The sequence below is a fragment of the Nuphar pumila genome, chromosome 15, assembly GCF_984573655.1.
Source record: "Nuphar pumila chromosome 15, dmNupPumi1.hap1.1, whole genome shotgun sequence".
NCBI lineage: Eukaryota > Viridiplantae > Streptophyta > Magnoliopsida > Nymphaeales > Nymphaeaceae > Nuphar > Nuphar pumila.
Window position 1 is genome coordinate 5327144 of NC_143263.1, and position 20697 is coordinate 5347840.

Genomic DNA, 20697 nt, shown 5'->3' on the forward strand with positions numbered 1-20697 from the left:
CTTTTGGGTACCTCGTAAAGAGCCCCTGATACTTTTGTTATCTAACTTGTCTTTCATCTGACTAGAAATCAATACATGTGCATGCGACTCTCGCTTTCGCAGATGACTTAAATCTGGCTTTTTGACGGTACACAATTCATGAAGTGATGCTTTACAACTTTAGAAGAAACTTTATTGAGAATGTATATGGTGTAACTTCTTCCCAAAACTTCTTAAGAAAGTTTGCATGTGCTAACATGAATCTTGTCATATTCATTAAAGTTTTATTTTTTCTCTTTACTATATCATTTTGTTATGATGTATAAGGCATAGTTGTACGAGAGGTTATATTATTATTTCTGCAGTAAGAGTTAAACTCATCATAGTTATATTTACCACCTTTATCATATTTTTTTCTAATAACCCTTCAATTTCATATTTATATACTTTAAACCTTTTTAGAGTTTTAGATTTTTTTTTTTTAAATTAGATAGATATAACCATACCTAATTTTTTTTTATATGTTTCTATTGTTAAAGGCCCACATATATTAATATATACCATAACAAGCAGTTCGGATGCCCTGCTACTCATAGGAAATGATTTTCTAGTCATTTTTTCTCAATCTGCATAGTTTACATTTCTCAAAATATATTGTTTTGAGTGAAGGTAGTACCCCATACTAACTATTCTTTTTATTTTATTTATGTTCATGTGCACCCAATTAAATAGATATTTGAAAATCCAAATTCCAACTTATTTTATTTTAGTAGCTATATGAATGCACTCACTTAAATAGATAAGTGGGGACATTGTGTTCTGCAGCAACATGTAATATATAATGTTGTCAGTATCGGTGTGCATCGGCCTGTATTAGGGTATTGCCAGAAAATCGATACGATATTGACCTGAATCGGCTATTTTTTAATAAATATAAAAATAATTCAAATTAAATTTTAAATATTATTTTAATGGTTTTACCATGTGCCCGTTATTATTGACATATAATACTTTTAATTATTTGTTGGCTGCAAGGAAAACCCCAAACGGGAGCCCACCTCCAAAAGCTACGGACACACCTGTGCGCCAGTGGAGATTGACCCAGTGTCTTCGTCTCAGCACCCTCACAACCACCCTACCAGTGGTGGGTGATTTCAAAACATGAAAAAATTGGCTCTTGACATATCCGACCTCCCCAAAAGCACACTGCACACCTGCAATTTTTGGTTTTATTTAGGCATGCTCGTAGAGTCTTTTTTCTTCTTTTTTTTATTAACAGTTTAATCCAATGTTGCCGGAATCGGCATCGGGCCTGAACCGATTTTCCAAATGATTCAAAGAATCAGTTCGTTCAAACTTTGAACTGAATTGGTCAACTTTTTGCCATCAGATGACATGTTATTAAAAATGTAAAATAATAATAAAATATTATAAAATTTAAAACCTCTTTAAAATATTAAAACAATCAAAATAATTAAACTGAATCAACCCCTTTAAAATCGTTGGCCGATTCAATACAAATCGGCAGATTCAAGATGATTAGCAAAGTTTCTGATAACATTGGTATAATCGTATCAATCCATCTAAAGATGAAGGACTGATTACATTGCGGCATGGGTGATGAAACAGGGGGGAGAGCAATGTTGTCAGTATCGTTGCAAATAGTTAGACTCGGTTAAAAAATAGTTAAAAGTATTTTAATATTTCTGTAACACGTATCATTTACTGCTTAAAATTTTGGCCGATTCTAGTTAGACTCGGTTCAGAATGGCAATGCGAGAGGGCGCAAGGGGACCCTGAATGCACTGTCATGCTTAATTATTAAGTGCATGGATGTGCGTGTGTGAAAGGTGAAATTGTAAGCCACTAAGTTACTGGTGCTGTTTAGGGGTGGCAAAACCTGACACAACCCGCCAACCCGACCCGCCTCTTAGTCTTAGGCGGGTTCAGGTTGGGCAAAAATGAACCCGTTTAATAAATGGGTCGACTCGCCTAACCCGTTTATTAAACGGGTCGGGTTCGTGTTAAGGGTATGCCAACCCGCCAACCCAGCTGACCCGTTTAATAAATGGGTTAGGCGGGCTGGTCAACCCACCAACCCGGCCCGCCAGCCCGTTTACCCGACCCAACCAGTTTATTAAGCGGGTTGGCGGGTCGTGTCGGGTTACCCGTTTAATAAATGGGTCGGGTTCGTGTTTGCCACAGTCGACCCGTTTAATAAACGGGTCAGGTTCGGGTTGAGGTATGCTGACCCGCCAACCCAACCCGATTGCCCCCCCTAGTGCTGTTGGTCGAGTTTGGGATGGCAGTGGACTTGGGCGGATGTGGGGGAACAAGGTCTCCGCTCTAGTCTCCTCTCACAATTCTGCCCTCCATTCCCGCTTTCATTTTTGCACTTATTTTGATTTTAACTGTGAGCCAGGCTTCCAACAACCAAGGGTTGGTAAACAGCTGAACAAACTAAACAAGGCATGTTCGGGCTCTTTGGTGGATTAAGCTTGTGCCTCGGCTCATGTTCATATTTAGCTGAGCCAACTCATTTATTGGTGAATTAAGCTTGAACTTAGCTTGTCCTTAAATGAGATGAGTTGAACAAGAGCTGGCTCATGTAAAAACATTCTATATTATTTATATATTATACTTAATGGTTTATTTTTTATATTCATAATTTTCATTCATTCTTCTCTTTATATATATATATATATATATATATATATATATATATATATATATATATATATATTTTGCATTTTGTTTTTTATACATTGCACTTAAAATATATATCATACATGAACATATATACTTTTTATCTATATGAGTTGTCCGGGTTTGACTCGTTTAAGCTAAACGAGCTGCTCATGACTTGGGTATGCAGCTATACGAACCAATCATGAACAAGTTCATGACTAGATGAACCGAACTGAGTCATGAGCTGCTCAGTTTGTTTACCAGCACTTTTCAAGACTAGGACTAGGCCCAGTCTGTCAAATTGGCAGGTTGGTTTTGGCCAGGTTGTTGAAACACGGTTTTCAAAAATAATATTTTGAAAAACAGAGATCTCAAACTTAGGGTCATATTCTTAAGACCACTATCTTTAGAATTTCAATCATTCTATTTTGGGATTTTCAAAAATGCGAACTGAATTTGTGTGTGATTGAGTCCTTATGATACAATTAGGCTTGAACCTCAAGAGTGTCACTGATTCCTAAGACCAGGTGACATTCATCACACACTAACTTGCAGGCTAAACGAGAGCTAAAATGATAGAAAGTAAAAAAGTTTGAGAATAAGAAAAAATGATAACCAAAAGGTTGAAAATGAAAGGTTTTTATAACTTAAGAATGCCAAAGCACCCTTATGCACACATATGTGCACAGTCGGTGCATCTGTACCTGTACATTGCGCAACAATATTCGCAAGCCACTCTAAGACACAAGGGTTTTCAAAATATTAAAAATAAAGAAAAGACCCTATTTAAACCACCAAATTTCTTTTTTCTCTTAAATATAGGATTAAATACTTTTCAAAAGTATTTGGTGAGAAAATAAATGAATCAAAACTTTATAAAGAGCAAATGATACTTACATTCTCATCATAAAAAATAGTTTATTTTGAAACTTTTTCCAACACAGGCCAAATCTGGTTGACCCCTCCATAATTCGTGTCCGCCAACCCACTACCTAGCCTTGTCCGGATGGAACTCAAGATCTAACCTTGTCTGATTGTTTTATGTGTTTGAAAAGTTCAATCATATATTAGTTTGATCAGTTCCATTTTATGTGGTTTGATATGGACCCAGCTTCATAAAAGGCATTGCCTGGTGGGTGCATTATGTTGGTCTTATCAAATCTGGGTCTAACCCATTTCAACCATTCGGCGGCCATACTTTGCGTCCTACACGGTGTATGAAGAGCACAAGGAGGGCTTAGTTACTTTTTTTATATAATAGGGCTGGGAAACAAGCAGGTAAAGAGCTCATTCAAACTCGTAAAATAGGCTTGGCAAGCTGAATATATACAATAGATACTCAGCTCCGCTCAATTAGTATAAGTTGTTATTCAGTAAGAAATATATTTTAGATATACTTGTGTGTTTTTCTTTAAATCCTGTTTCTTCCAGCTCTAAAACAATGTATTTCTTCTATAAACAAGCCAGATCAAGTAAGCGCTTGTTGTTAACTTGAACTTGGCTTGGCTCGCCACAAGAATGAGCCAAGCCAGAACACTTTAAGCTCATCTCATTCAGCTTGTTTACAAGCCTTACTTGCAGCAGAGGGATACCCACAGTGGTTTCAAACTCATGGCATCTTTTCAACTTGGTGACTTTATGAGCCATCTCCTAGCTAGATGAGTAGAGAACTAGTGTGCACCGTTGATGGAAAGTAAAAAATACTAGAATTCATAAGTAGTTTATCCCTTGCATCTGAGGGATGCATACCGTGATTTCTAAATTGTGACATCCTTTCAACTTGGTGACATTATGAGTCATCATAGCTAGGGGTGTCAACGGGTCGGGTTTACCTAAACCCAACCTGAACCAAACCCTTTAGGGTTGGGTATGGTGCTAAATAAGAAGACGTGATTAAGACCTGACTCCAGACCTGAAGGTCCGATTAATACATGGACCAGGGTATAGTTTGTGAAAATTTATATCAGACCTGGACCCCACCCAAGTTCCGATTAAGGCCCGCAAAATTTCAATGTAAAAATGATAAGAAATATGGTTTTACCGGGTATGGTCTGGGTCTTGTTTGTATAGTTATTATCGAGTCCGAGTATGATTTTTCTTATAGTGGACCTGATTAGACCTGGGTCCGGACCCCAAGTCTGGTTCTACCTGGGTCCAAACCAAACCCGACCCTTAGACACCCCACTAATCCTAGCCGGATAGAAAGTTAAAAAACACTAGAATTCATAAGTAGTTTATGCTTCAATTGTGCTAATTATGTCTTTTATCTTGCTTGTGCCGCTAAACCTAGATTTTTCTCGTGAGATTTTGAAATGTTTTATTTATCTCGAGTATTTTTTTAGAAAATATCGCCTATAAATAAATTAAATAATATTTAATAAATATAAGGATAAATAATTTTTTTAGAAAATGATATGGGTTTAAGGTCTTGTCCAAAAATGAAACTTCTGAATAAAATTATTTAAAACTTCAAAATATGGGTTTAATTATTACGTTGGACTTTAAGAGACCTTTCCTATTCTCAACGCATTTAAAGCTTTTAATTTCCAAGATAGATTTTAGGAAACTGTTTTTATTACTATTAAATGAGAGAGAGATTAATTAAAAGATAGTTTAATGAGAATTTATTCACTTGAAAATAATGTAGTTCAATGTATTTTAAATGAATTTAAAGCAGGTAAGGGTCTCTTTTTTATTTTAAATCTCACGACAAAAATATAAATATCATTATAAAAATGAGATATTTAAGTTTTAATGAAAATATTAGGATATTTTGAAAATATCACTTGGTTTTAAAGTTTAAAACAATCAGATAATATATCATGTTTTTTTGAGATAATTTCAAAATATAGCCTATATTTGTCAAGGAAGGACATAAAGAGATTCTTTGCAAGAAAATAAATAAAAAATCTAAAAGTGAAAATCCCTTGTTTTCTTGGTTTGTCAGTAGTCTAGGACACCCCTTGAATGCAGCCTAAATACTAATGTCCTAACCTTAGTTAATGTTCATGAGACTCCTTTAAGAATATTAATGGCATTTGTTAAAGGAGGAAGAAATGTGTAATCAATGTGTCTCATTGATGACAGGAACATTAATGACATATCTTAAACATGGAAGAATGTGTCATGGGGGACTAGCAGTCCGTTGTGTTTATCTTTTTATCCTCAAACGAAAAGAGAAAGTTCCAGTAGATGCCCATCTTTTGTCTGATTTTGCAAAAAAACACTCATATTTTTTAGAAAGGGGTTTTATGGGCCTACATTAAAAAAAATTGAAACAGTGACCTAAGTCTAATTAATTCTAAGTGTGAGTGAGTTAACCATAGTAAATTTGCTAAATTGTCTTTATTGTATTCTAGCGTTAACATAACCTAGAAGTAAGGTTAAAAACGATACTTCATATGCATCTTAAACATGAAATTAACTTTAAATGGATGTTTGATTGCCTCAGGTATGAGATACTTAGCCTTTAGCTTGCCCGGTGCATGTGCGTGTGCGCGTGCACGAGAAAGTGTGAGCGAGTTAACCATGCATAGTAAATTTGCTAAACTGTCTTTATTGTATTCTAGCGTTAATATAACCTAGAAACAAGGTTAAAAACGATGCTTCATATGCGTCATAAACATGAAATTAACTTTAAATGGATGTTTGATCGCCTCAGATATTAGATACTTATAGCCTTTAGCTTCCCCAGTGCATGTGTGTGTGCATGTGCATGTGCGCATGCGCGCACAAGAGATCAACATGTTTAGAGAGAAGGGTGTTTAGGATCTCAAATCCTTTTGTGAAACCAAGAATCTAATGTGGGCATCATGCCGAATCTGATCTTTAGGTTACAGATCCCAGGTAATGAAACATGCCATAATTTGAAGGCAAGAAACCATTTAGCTTGAAATTAGATGTTCAAGTTGTAGTGACTCGATCCAACCATATAGATGTGTCCAACATAGTTTGTTTGCCGAGGGTTAGACTTTAGATTGTGTTTTTGGGGTGCAAGAACGTGGATTTTTGGGGTCTGCTCTGCTTCATGTCACCTTGTGTTGGGAGGTTGAAGGTTCAAAACCCAATGGCATAGTTGTATAACTGGTAGGGCTCTGCCTAACCCCAGTTTGCCTTAAAAAAAAAAACTTCCTAATACATTGTGAGCAATAAAGCTTATGCAAAACCTGCATGTGTTCCAATCACATGATTCAAAACCCATTTCTACCAAACAAACAAACAAACATGTAGATCAAAATCTATAAGGTTTGATAGAATTTTTTTTTGAAGATAACTCGATAGTTATGTACGGTCATTAGTACCAAATATTCGCCCTTTTTTATTTGACAATTTATTATAAAAGTTGGGACATAAAATATTTCTTCAGAAAATGAGGATGCATTTCATAAAATAACAAGAAATAAGTGGGCATCCACGTGAAAATTATAGAAAACAATGAATAACTATTTGAAAGGTGAGGAGGGTGGCTGGGCACGAGTTACACGCACTTGCGAGCATCTAAGGAACCTACAATTATTGTTATTTTCTCGATGTCGGGACTTCCTGACTTGAGATGGTGATGTACCCTGATTGGTCAGAGTCACCACTAATTTCTTAATGACGTCTGTCACGTCAATCATGGCAACGGATAATTTTTCTGTAAAATTATTAATATAACCTTATTGTATAACACACGTTCCTCCACGCTTTCTAGGGTCTTTCACGTGTACTTTCCCACACGTGAGTTTGATTTTGTTTAAATAAAATAAGATGACATTGATTTTTTATTTTTAATCAATAAAATCAATTTATTATATATATATAAGTATACATGTTATTAAAAAAATTATTAAAAATAATTTTAAATAAATAATTATTAAAAATATTAAGACAATGTCTGTGCGTGTTAAAGTAGTACGTGTTTGTAGATCTCAAATCACCCATGACACACACTCTGCAATGCGTGTCACTCACATAGTGGCATTCCCTTCATTGTCATCATCAAATGAAGCAATAGTTTAGGGTGCCCGTATTTCGAAAGGGTTAATATTTGTTGTTATTTGAGGCACGAAACTATTTAGTATGAATCACTTTTCTTTTTTTTCAGATTTTTTTTTTTTTAGGTTGGACCTTATGAATGTGGTATACATGTTTGTTTGTTATGAAATATGTTTTGAATCATGTGATTGTGAGTGTTATAAGCATGTATTTTAAGATCTTAAAAATTCAACGGCATGCAATGCAATAAAATTTCACTATTCAAAAAATCATAATTTTAGATTAATAACATGATCCAAAGTTTGATCCTTATGCAAGCCTTTACTGAGCCCATCAGTTAAAGGCACCCGCACACATGCAGTGTTGGAGTTGAAAATGGGACAAAGGAGTCAGCACATTCTCCCCCCGGCCTGCTGTTGCTCGGTCGACCCCGATGAGTGTCAAACACAACTATTAAGATGCCAATCAAAACCAACGATTGCCCCCAACTTAGTGGGATGGGACCTAGGCCGCCAAGCAAGTGGTTTAGGTTCAAATTTTATGAGCATCACCCGTTTGCGCAAGCCCAAGCATGATGACTCTTTGAAGGCAAGAGGTAAGCCCAAAGAGTTTTATGCTGCCAAGACAACGACCTTAAGTACAGCAGGCAGAGCCGTTAGGTATATGATCCTGGTGTGGTTACTTGGTGTAAATATAAAAAGAAAGCCAACGATTAAACACCTCTATGTTTCTAAATAGTCTAAGGTACAGTACATTCTAACCTCAAATCCGTAATTGGCTAGAATAAGAAGGACAGTTTAGTAATTTGAACATTTTCGCGGCATCTCCCCTTGTTTTTTCAAAGTGGCGAATAAAATCCCTCGTGTGAACGACCAAACGGCACTCCCACAGAGAGAGAGAGAGTGAGAGAGGGGGAGAGATTGTCGTCTTCGCAGAGCGTCGAGGAATGCGGTAAAGGAGGAATCCGAAGCAGCGGAATTCACTCTTTGTCTCCTTGCGGAAAGCTCCGGAAAGAGTAGTTTCCTTCTCCTTTTTCTCACTCGCTTTCTGCTTTCTTCTTCCTTTCTTTCGGTAGAGATTAGGGCAAAAAAACGACGTGCAGATCGTTTCTCCGCAGTCAGAAGTTGAAGTTGAGGTCTCGAACTCCGGTTTTCTTCGTTTTTCTGCTGATTTTGAAGCTCATCTGATTCTTTGTGGCGGTTCTTGTTGCTGAGAATTCGAAAGATCTCGGTTTTCTCTTGTAAGTGTGAATCCGTAGGTCCTCTTTCCGATAATGGAGGAAAAGCCAGGTTGCGATAGTGTTTGTATGTTTATGAGCTAAAATATGATCGTCATTTATAGATCCGGGACGTTTCTTGCGTTTTTGAAGTTTTTATTCTGGCGGAATCTCGGTTCGGATTGCGATTTTCAGTGAACTACTGGAGTTGATTTCAGACGAAGAATTGCGAAGGTTTCTAGGGCCTGTTTGTTGTGTTTGGTGAAGATTGATAAGCTTGTGAGAGATTTTGGGGAGGAGAAGTGTAGATATGAGTGAAATATCAGTTTTACTTCGATCTAGCAGAGTTTTTAGTTTTCTTGAAGAAAATACCTGTTTTTGTTTTAGATAAAAAGGCGGGAAGGAATTTGATGCACGAAGAGTTCAATTTGTAGGAACAACGGAGTTTATGATGATTATTGATGATCATTTTGATCTAAAATATGACCAAAACATAGTAGTTCTTTTGTTTTTCTTTTGAATGAAGCAAATAAATAGGGTGAAGGTTGAATTTTAAAGACGATTCCTGTTGCAAGGTGGACTTGCCTTCATTGTCGAATAAGATGCAAAAACTATGGTGGAATAATAAATATTGGAGTAATTTGAACGTTGGAGCAATCTGAAATGAGCTAATTATTTCCTTTAATGAAATGAAAATTATTGTGGTGAAATATGAAAGATGATTTTATGTGAAGAATGAGCAGAAATGGGATGTGGTTCTTTTCCCATTTGAACATAATGGGAATGTTAGTGTTGTGAACGATTCTAAGGGATTGTTTTACTTACAGAGTAATTACAATCTAACCGGGTTCAACTCTTCCTTGTACAGTGAAAAACTTTTAGTTGCAGTGCAACTAGAAGGCAGCAGAGGGTGCTTTCATCTTGGTTTCCTTTTTTGTTGGAAAGAAAAATATCAGGTCAATGTAAGATCTTGAAGATGATCATTTAAAAGGAGAATTAGCTATATTTCAAAGCTTGATTGAAACTAACAGCATCTCAGCTTTTTAATTTTAAAGTTTTGGTGCTTATGTAGTTTGATTGCCTTCATGAGCAAAGAATGTTGCTAATCTCAACTTGTTCTTGGGGAGAAGTACAGAGTCTAAAACTGAATGTAGCTTATCCAAACGGATCATTTCAGTCTGTTCACACATAGAGTTTGTGTTAGTTTGGATAGTGGGGTATATTATTTATGGGTGGGTTTGGATTCTTTTACAGTATGCGTTTGGGGATTTTGCTGGTCTACTGAAAGCACAAATACTGTATTGTGATCCCATTTCACAGTGATATACCAGTATTTCATCTGCACAGCTAATTTGAGTTCCAATCATGACTAGGGCTGTTGATTGTGGTGTTTCTTCTAAGATTCTTAGAGAAGAAGATTGCAACGTTCAGAATCATCTTCGTAGTCATGTGCATTTGACAAATTGTATCCATCTAAAGAACCATATGCACAAATACAGCCTGATGTATGCTGAGAGTGCACTCATGAGCGACCTTACTGTCCTTCAGAGATCTAGATTACTCAGGGACCCTTCTGCCAGCTCCTCTGGGCCTTCTCCTGCTATAGATTTCTTATCTAAGAGACTTGAAAAGGATGGAGCAATGCAAGCTGGTCAGAGGTCTGTTGGACATGATCGCAGGAGGGAATCAAGAAGAGTGGTTTCTATTTCACCTATCATTGCAAGTCTTGAAGCTACAAGGATTATGGACAGTGAGTATAGAACTTCCCTGGAAATAGACAAGGAGAATGATGGAAGAGAGCCTCTGATTGACCAGATCAGTGAAAACAGAGTGAAGGAAGTTGGGAGAAGTACGGGGGAAGCATCTGAGTGGAAAAGTCAAGGAAGCAATGTTCAGGTAGGAAATCTTGCAGACAGCAATGTGGGAACTTCAAAGGTTGAAAGATCAACTGGTACAACTCCAATACCTGATTTGGCCCCAGGGAAAGCTGTTTCTAAAGGCAGAAGGGTTTCCCAGAAAGGTGGTCACAACATAAGTCATTGCCAGAAAAGCATTTCGGAGAAAGTCAAAGAAAGATCCTTAGATTGTGAAGAAGTAAGGTCCTCTCAGTTTACCTTTCAGACCAGAGGTATTCGAGGCAAAATGATCAATCAGAAACCAAGAGCAAGCACAAGGAGTAATAATGGTAGACAGCAGTCTACTTTAGACACAGAACTGAGTGCTGTGAAAAGGAGCGAATTGAAACGAACTAAGATGGTTCAAGCAACACCAGGTTCTAGAGGCACTGAAACTCACAATGAATTGTCTGTGGCTTCAAACTCACTAGCCAAGAATGCATCCCGTGCAAAATATTGTCCTGAGATGAACGAGATCGAAGGGCATGAAGAAGATGATGGACTTGCGGTTACCCAAGTTCCAAGAAATGGCTGTGGAATTCCATGGAATTGGTCTAGGATTCATGACAAGGGAAGAACATTCCTTGACTTGGCAGGATGGAGTTTCTCATGTGGGTTGTCAGACTCTAGGTCAAGAAAAACTGAAGGTCTTAGTCCACAAATCCGTGTGAGTTCTCAAAGAGAGGCTTCTTCAGACATGCTTGTTGCCTCTGATCACTCCGGCTCATCTAGAAGGTCTGATTCAGAGGTTCTACCCTTGTTAATTGAGCCATCAGAATCCCAAGGAAGTAGTGGAAGTGCTGCTTGGATTCGGGATTATTCAGGGGAGCTGGGTATTTATGGCAATCAGAGTCTGAAGCAAGATCGAGATTCTGACCTTGCTTCTGAAGCAAAATCTGGTGATGGCTGCAATTTTAGGCGGCATCTTCAATCTGGTCCATTGATATGTTTTGAGAGACATAGGAGCCTGACACAGAAATATACTCCAAAGACTTTCAAGGATTTAGTGGGTCAAAACTTGGTGGCACATGCTCTTGCTAATGCAGTTGCACAAAATAAAGTTGGTCTCCTTTATGTATTTTATGGCCCTCATGGAACAGGCAAAACATCATGTGCACACATATTTGGACAGGCTCTAAATTGTCAGTCTTTGGAATATCCCAGACCTTGTGGTTCCTGCAATTCATGCATTGCTCATGAATTAGGAAAGAGTTCTAACATACATGAAGTTGGTCCAGTTGGTAGTTTTGACTTTGAAAATATTATGGACCACCTTGAGGATGTGGTTTTGCCCCAGAATTCTTCTGTATACAGAGTGTTCATAGTTGATGACTGTGGTAGTTTACCCTCTGATTCCTGGAGTGCAATCTCAAAGGTCATTGATCGAGCTCCTCGGCGCATGGTTTTTGTCCTTATAAGTACAAGTATTGATCATTTGCCGCACATGATCATATCCAGGTGCCAAAAATTCTTTTTCCCAAAACTGAGAGATGCAGATATTATTTCCACTTTGCATTTTATCACAACCCAAGAAAATATTGAAATTGAAAAGGATGCAATGAAACTCATAGCATCCAGGTCGGATGGATCATTAAGGGATGCTGAAATGACCCTGGATCAATTGAGTTTACTGGGGCAAAGAATATCAGTTTTGCTGGTTCAGGAACTTGTAAGTACTTGTTTCACCTCAGTTGCCATCTACTCTTTTGAATTAAACAATTTGATTTGGTACCGTTGAGATCTTTCTCTAAACACTAAGTTTGAGTGGTCTATTTAGATTATATTCTGTGTTATCCCTTTGTCTGTACATGCACATAGAAAAAGAAAAACTTAGATAGGATTTGATGGGAGAGGTGAGGGAGTGATGCATTTATCAAAAAGATGACTTTGAATGTCTTTGATGGCCATGTCACATGGATGCGGGTACAGATAGACATACAACTTGGTATTGGTTGGTATGGTCCCAGTGTTTTACACATGAAAGGTGCATACAGTACATAAACACACACTTCACCAAAATATAAAGAAAAGAATATTGAAAACATAAAAAAAATATCATGTAATGCACAGTGGATAGTGTATGATATGTAGGGGTGGCAATCGGGTCGGTTGGCGGGTCGGGTTGGCGGGTTGGCGTGTTGGCGTGTCAGCATACCTCAACCCGAACCCGACCCGTTTATTAAACGGGTCAGCTGTGGCAAACACGAGCCCGACCCGTTTAATAAACGGGTAACCCGACACGACCCGCCAACCCATTTAATAAATGGGTTGGGTCGGGTAAACGGGTTTTCAGGTTCGCGGGTCAGGTTGGCGGGTCGGGTTGGCAGGTTGGCGGGTCGGGTTGGCGGGTTGACGGGTCGGGCAGACGGGTTGGCGGGTTGACCCACCCGCCTAACCCGTTTATTAAACGGGTCAGCCGGGTTGGTGGGTTGGCATACCCCCAACCCGAACCCGACCTGTTTAATAAACGGGTTACACGGGTCGACCCGTTTATTAAACGGGTTGGCTTAAGCCCAACCCGAACCCGCCTAAGAGGCGGGTTGGCGGGTCGTGTCAGAAATTGCCACCCCTAATGATATGTACACAAGTATATGGCAGCAGCCAGAAGCACCTAATACGAGTACCGAGAATTTCCATTGTTCGCAAGAGTACACCATGGATTTAAAAGCAACCTTCATAAGATAGCCGAATGAAATTTGACAGGACTATAGTAACGTTTTCAACTTGCAGTTACTTCAGGTGATTTCTTTCTACAAGAAAAGTCATTAAGAAAAACTTGAGTAATTCATTACAATCTTGAGGTGTACAACATCTTAATGCAAAAGTCATTAAGAAAAAAATTCAGTAATTCATTACAATCTTGAGGTAATTTAGTTGAAAATATGTGTGCATATAATGGACTGTTGCACATGGCTGTATTCCACTGCTTTCATCTGATGATGATGATATTGTGTGTCACTTGAAAGTGGCGTTTAAAACTGGCGTATTTGGTGAGATGGTGCTATCCCAAAAGTAATTTTATCTCTTGTTTTATATCTTAGATGTAGTGTGGGATGAGACAGGACATTTTTCGGAAGCTTTTAAGGCTTTCAACACAAGAAAAAGACTGGAACTTTAAACTATCAAGAATATATCTTAATCCACTTTTAACTTCCGCTTTCTTTTGCTTTTAGGTTGGGTTGATCTCAGATGATAGATTGGTAGATCTTCTTGATTTGGCATTATCAGCTGACACAGTGAACACTGTGAAGACTTTGAGAGAGATTATGGAATCTGGAGTGGATCCATTGGCTTTGATGTCACAGCTTGCCACGATAATCACTGATATTCTAGCGGGTAGTTACATATTCACTAGAGAAAGGTTAAGAAGAAGGTTTTTTCGACGCCCAACTTGTGAGTCCAGAAGATTTATTTTTCATAATCATTGTTTTTCTAAGGCTATTGAGCATCCTTTGAATGAAAATCTTAATATTTAATGAACAAATGTTTTATTTTTTTTAATGTTGTATCACTTCCTCAGAGTTAATACACTATTTTAAGGAACAAAAAGTCCATGGTCTCGAGTGAGTGTATACCACTGAGTTTGATGTTCACTTACATTGTCTCGCTTTGTGATAGATTACACAGTATCAAAACTTACTGACTAAATACTGATTTTGGAGATGAATGTAGGATGATGCTTTGTTAGAATTAGAAGATATGATGAATTCTGCTAAGTTATATCTGTGTACTGTGGATGTAGTAAACTATATTCTGGGCATGATGCTATGATGATCAGTCAGAATAAAATCTTTTATTTTCCTTTCAACAGTGGAGAACCAGGACTAGGTATGTTGGGATCCTCCAGATAAGAAGCACTTCTTCCCCTGCCCCATCATCAGATGTACTTTTGCAGGAGCCATTGGGTGAATTTGAACCTAGACACAGAAATAAAATCCCATAGGTTCAAGACACCTGAGATGCAATTATACTTAGCACGTGACAACAGAAATACATATAGAATAGAAAAAATACGTAGACAAAATTACTGCTCCTATACATTCTGGAATGAAATATGCGGAAATACAAAATGAGGGCCTCTAAGGGCTTACAAGATCATAAAAAAAAGTGCACATGCAGATACATAAGTCCAACTAAGGGACAATAGAAGAACACAAAGGCACTATACAAGCACTATGTGCATTTAAGACATCAAAAAACTAAAAAGAAGAACACAGCATAAAAAATATTTATCTTAATGAGCATGAATGCTTAAGAGAAGCATTAGATACATGAGGGGGAATTAACCCCTTTATATAGACAAAAAGGAGAGCGCTAGAGCCCTTGGGACCACTCCCAATGGCTCTAAGGCTAAGGACAATAATGCCCTTACCTCAAAACCAAAAGACAAAAATAAAAATAAAAGAAAGAAAAGCTAAAGTGCCTCTAATGGGCACAGCCTATTACAATGATGTGAAATGATGAAAATATCCTTAGAGGCTTTTACCTATTACATCATTATAAATAAAATATATATGCATATATATGAATATATATATATGTATGTATTATATATACATGTACAACTTAACACTCCTCAAAAATTACGGTGTGATATACCAAAAGTTTGGAAAAACAAAAAGAATCAATGGGGAGGATCCAAGTCTTCAAGTGTCTTCATTGGGAATCTTCATCTTTATGACGCATAAGAGAGTTTTGCAAATATAAGTCTTTGAATGTCTTCATTGGTGATCATCCCCAAACACCTTCATCGGCTGTCTCCATCTTCATGATATGATGTATCAAATATATTCCTTTCTCAATTCACCACATCTTTAAGAACACGCAGAGAGAACAAAATAAAGATTTCAACTATACAAAAAAAGATATCCTAACCAAATAGTTATATAGTTTCAAAAAGAAAAAAGTATGTATATTTTGAATAAGAATAACACTCAAGTAGAACAATGTAGCAATAATTTTAAGATTTTGTTTAGAAACATTAGTAACAATTCAACCAAAATAAGAGGAGTATACCTCAGATATAAAATTGATAAAAACAATTTTAGACAAGCATAAGCTCAGAGTCAACATATTTTTCAAGAAAACATAAATATTGATCACAAGAGAATTTAATCGCTTAAAGGACATTTAAATTATCAAGAACAGATAAACAATCATGTATTAATAATGTCCCAACTTTTTAAGAAAACATTTCAAATAGAACAAATCATCAATTTATACTAAAAACATGCATATAAATTATAACATTTCAAAAAAGAACCCTCAAGAAAAGAGGAGTTAATTAAATTTATGCATACAACAATGTGAACAAGATAATCAATTCGAAACATATATATATATATATTTAATGCACATAATAATGAATGAAAGCAATCTCATAAATCACAACCCATTAGAATTCACACATCCTAGAATGAGTAACTACAAAGGATCAAATAACAATTTAAAAAAAAAAAATATATATATATATATATATATATAATCAATGAAATGCATGAAATTTTATCGATAAACATTTTCCATACAAGGAAAAACAAGTAGTAAAATTTTAGAAATTTCATGGAGAGATTTTAAAAATCCCACATAACAAAGTGAATGATATTTGCAAATCATCACTAATTTGCAAAAAATATGAAGAGATTTAAAATCTCACAAATATCAATAATTAATATTTTGTTAACATTAAACAATAGTTTGAACACCACAAGCAATCACCTCACCAGACTTTCAAGACTCAAAATTCAAGTATATAAGCTACTAGAACAAGAGCACAATCACAAAGCCACTAATGGGCCACTAGAACAAGAACATAATCACAATGTCACTAATGGGCTACAAAACACACAAAAAGTGTGAATAACCAAACATCTCTTGTCTACATAAAATGACACTTAAATCAGAGGCATAATAGGAGGAAACACACAAGGCAAGAGAGCTTGTAATGAAGACAAACTAATGTATGAAAGGACAAAATTTACAAATCAAGACAGCGGTATTAAATTTTATAAACCTTCGAAACACCATGGTTTGAAAAATAGATAGCCATTACAAATGAACATAATTATAAGAATCCATAATAACAATGGCCAACTACACAAATGAGTGATACAATACACTCACAAAACCAGAGATCAAACAATAGTCAGTTAGAGCCAAACTATAAGTCAACAATCTAAACTGACAAAACCATGGTGCACAGAACTCACCCCAACAATCATCCCTAGTTCAATAAAAACAACATGGATACAGAGGCCAATCAACTATCAATTAGATCTAAGACATGTGTCAACATGACACTCATAAACTTTGATAATTGCAAATTGATAAGATGACTTGAGGTGCACACATAACTCACCTCAATGGCTAACTCTGACTCAATAATAATAAGGCCAAAAAAGAAATTATGCATCATATAAAAATTCAATGATGGACAAAACAAATGTCATAAAAAAGGCAATAAATACGTACAAAAATCAATTTTCAAATAAGTGAGTTCATATATAAGAAGCGATTTAGACAAACAAAGTTTCAAATCAAATCTAATTACGGTAGATGAAAACTTAAAATGAATATAGTGCAATCACATGCATAACAAGATGTCAATTGATGCAATCATATGCATAGACAATATGAGCAAGATACATAGAGAGATATCTCAATCTAGATTACAAGTCTACTATGAGACAACAATGACATATAACATTAAAGAATGCCACAACATATATAGAGATTTTTAAAGAACGTATAGAAAACCAAATGCATACATAAGTACAACTAATCATGAATACTCACAAAGAGATAAAAAAACTTATGTATATGCAATAATCTTAATAACTTAAAGTCACATATCTTATACAAAAGCTATGACGAATCACATAAGATATGCATAGGAACACATTTAAACATATATGCAAGTGATAGATCAAGTCACTAAGGGTATATACCAAAGAGGGCATAATGTAAATAACAAGTATGCAATGAATTTAGAGCTACCAAAGAGCTAAGTGGACAAGCACATCCATCAATAATGGACAAGTACGAAAGTGAACTATGAGGAAAACACTTATAACACCCATAAAGGGCAAATGCAAAGAAGTTTTTCATAATTTTCAACTTAATATTTTATTAAAAACATAATATTTAAATCTCATGCAAAATATGTAAGATAATGTTCATTAAAGAGCCTGAGACTAAAATAACACAATTATAAAGATCACAAAAGGATAAACAAAAGAAACACCCAATAACATAACTATTGTCCCACAAAAGACATTTATTAAGTGAATGAATCCCATAAGAAATCATGCTCAATACCTTATGCACGAATAGACAATCACATTCATCCTGTAAGACAATCATAAGTGCACAAGGATCAAATATCAATATAAAAATTATTTATTCATAAGCTAGATCATGATTTTTAATACTTCGTAAGCTACTTTAAGTTTCACATAAGAATACACCAAGATTAAAGAAAGAAAAATTAAATGCAAGGTAAACAAAAATTTCATAAGATCATACTTGTGAAAGACACACAACACCATTTCAAATTATTTTAAAAGTTATGACAATTTTTCAAAAAGAAACAAAACAAAGTTCAATAATAAATACAAACATGATTTGACATTTATAACCATGAATTGTTCAAATAAAGCAAGTTTTGAAAAACTAAGAATTAAACTAGATCTCATAAAAGCATACACATATATAATTTCACAATATCAAACAAATATTATAAACCTTATAAAATATTTAATACAAATAAATCCAATGATAATTTTTTTTGAAAAAATATTTAAAGAATTTATTTTTTAATAAAAACAACAAATAAATTTACCAAGATATGGAAAAAGAGTGTTTTCGCACAAGTAACACTTAAAGATATAAGATACATACCGGGTCAAGATTTTCCTTAAATCCAAGCCACACAACGATTACGAAGCACAAACTCGAACTAGAGAATCTCAAGACCCAAAAGAGGCAATATACCAAGAAGGATTTCTTAGCTTTGATACCATGTAATGAAATATGCGAAATACAAAATGAGGGCCTCTAAGGGCTTACAAGATCATAAATACAAAGTGCATATTCACATACATATGTCCAACTAAGGGACAATACAAGAACACAAAGACACAATACAAGCACTAACTGCATTCAAGACATCAAAGAACTAAAGAGAAGAACACAAAACATAAAAAATATTCATCTTATTGAGCATGAATGCTTAAGAGAAGCATCATATATAAGAGGGGGATTTAACCCCTTTATATAGACAAAATGGGGAGCGCTAGAGCCCTTGGGACCACCCTTAACGACTATAAATATAGCTGTTGGGGAGGACCCAACGACTCTAAGGCTAAGGACAATAACGCCCTTAACTCAAAACCAAAAGACAAAAATAAAAAATAAAAGAAAGAAAATATAAAGTGTAACGACCCCAACTCATACGCATGAAAAAGTGACAATTTTTTTTTTTAAAACAAGTGCGGAAACAATCCCAGAGACCCGGGGCCTTTACAGTTAAACACAACCACCACCATAAGAGATCTTATACTCATCTTTCATACCAAACCAAACCAAACCAAAATCAAACCAAACTTTATTTATTCAGATGTAAAGAGTCCGAGACATAAGTAAATGAAAATAAAGAAAGCAAAAAAAAAAGAGCGACGCCATTCTTAAAATCTGTCATGTAGTCGTGTAGTCCCCTTGTGACTCTTCTCAAAAGCAAGTCCTCCCCACCAGGCATTTGAGACTGCGAAAAACACCAAAAGTAGGGTGTCAGAATCCAAAGAATTCTGCGTACAGGTTCCTCTAATGAATCAAATAAGAACAAAAAACATAAATAAGATTCACACAATATTTTAGAGGGACATAAATAAAACACATTTATAATTCAACTAATCATTCATGCAATAAAAAATAATTATTAAGCATGAGAGAACAATTAAATAACAACAAGAATCACAATTTAAGCATTAAAGACGTTTAACATGCATTAAGGAACAACATTATGCATTCTCCAATATATCATAGTTAAGGGAACAAGTAAATATGCATGATCTAATGCATAACAGGAATATGCATGATTCAGTGCAATGCATGAATAAATTATTATCTTTTATCAGAGTTTTCTTTTTATATGTATGTCCCTATTAAATGACGCAGTTTAAGTTTCTCTTTTTAATTACCATTGCCCGCGGATACTCAAAACGAGTAAGAATTCCCGAGGTGAAGTAGGGTTCCCAGGGTAACTTAGCACACAAGTATTTTGTTACTGGTTCCAAACTTAACTCTCGACCAATATCAGAAAATAACACCATCCATCGGAACATTAGAAATCAACATCTAATGTCGGGACACCAGGGACATCAGCATCTATAAGTGCAATTTTTCTTGGTATACCAAACAACAGCTATTTCTACACACCACTCCCAGGCAAAGTGACAGACTCTCCTTAAAACCGTGGCCAGGAGAAGAACCTCAATATCGGGTTCAGGGGCAACAACAACGCACACGGAGTTTTGATATCCTCACGGTTTCTCCTAAACCACAATATCTAAGATTCCCACACTAAAGAAGGGACATCAAGAAAACACATATTACACTTTTCTTTAATTTCTTTTATTTTGTTATTAATTCATCTTTTTTTAAATTTTGCAATTCAACATGCAGAATTAATAACATAAGCTTACAAATCAACATGTGAAGCTCTTCACGGGACCACAGTCCGTGGCAACATAGAACAATGCAATAAAAACAATAATATCACATTTGATTTTTGCAATGCATAAATCAACTAAACAAAGAGCAACACATGCCCAAGGCTCACACAATCTACGATGATTCATTTTGATCATCGATGCATTCATATGCAAAAATCTTAAGGAACATGCTATTGCATTCTTTCCATATCACATGTCTTTCGATACACAA

At 35.8% G+C, this 20697-nt stretch overlaps 1 protein-coding gene across 2 annotated transcripts in view; it reads left to right on the forward strand.

Moving 5' to 3' along the window:
- Positions 1-10042: 10042 nt before the first annotated feature.
- LOC149814243 (protein STICHEL-like 3) overlaps positions 10043-20697 on the forward strand; it is a 69350-nt gene continuing 58695 nt past the window's right edge. For both annotated transcript variants that reach the window (XM_089989450.1, XM_089989451.1), the window contains exons 1-2: positions 10043-12424; positions 13929-14148. In XM_089989450.1, coding sequence (XP_089845576.1) covers positions 10226-12424; positions 13929-14148 — 2419 coding nt within the window. In that variant the 5' untranslated portion in view covers positions 10043-10225. The remainder of the gene's footprint in view (positions 12425-13928; positions 14149-20697) is intronic.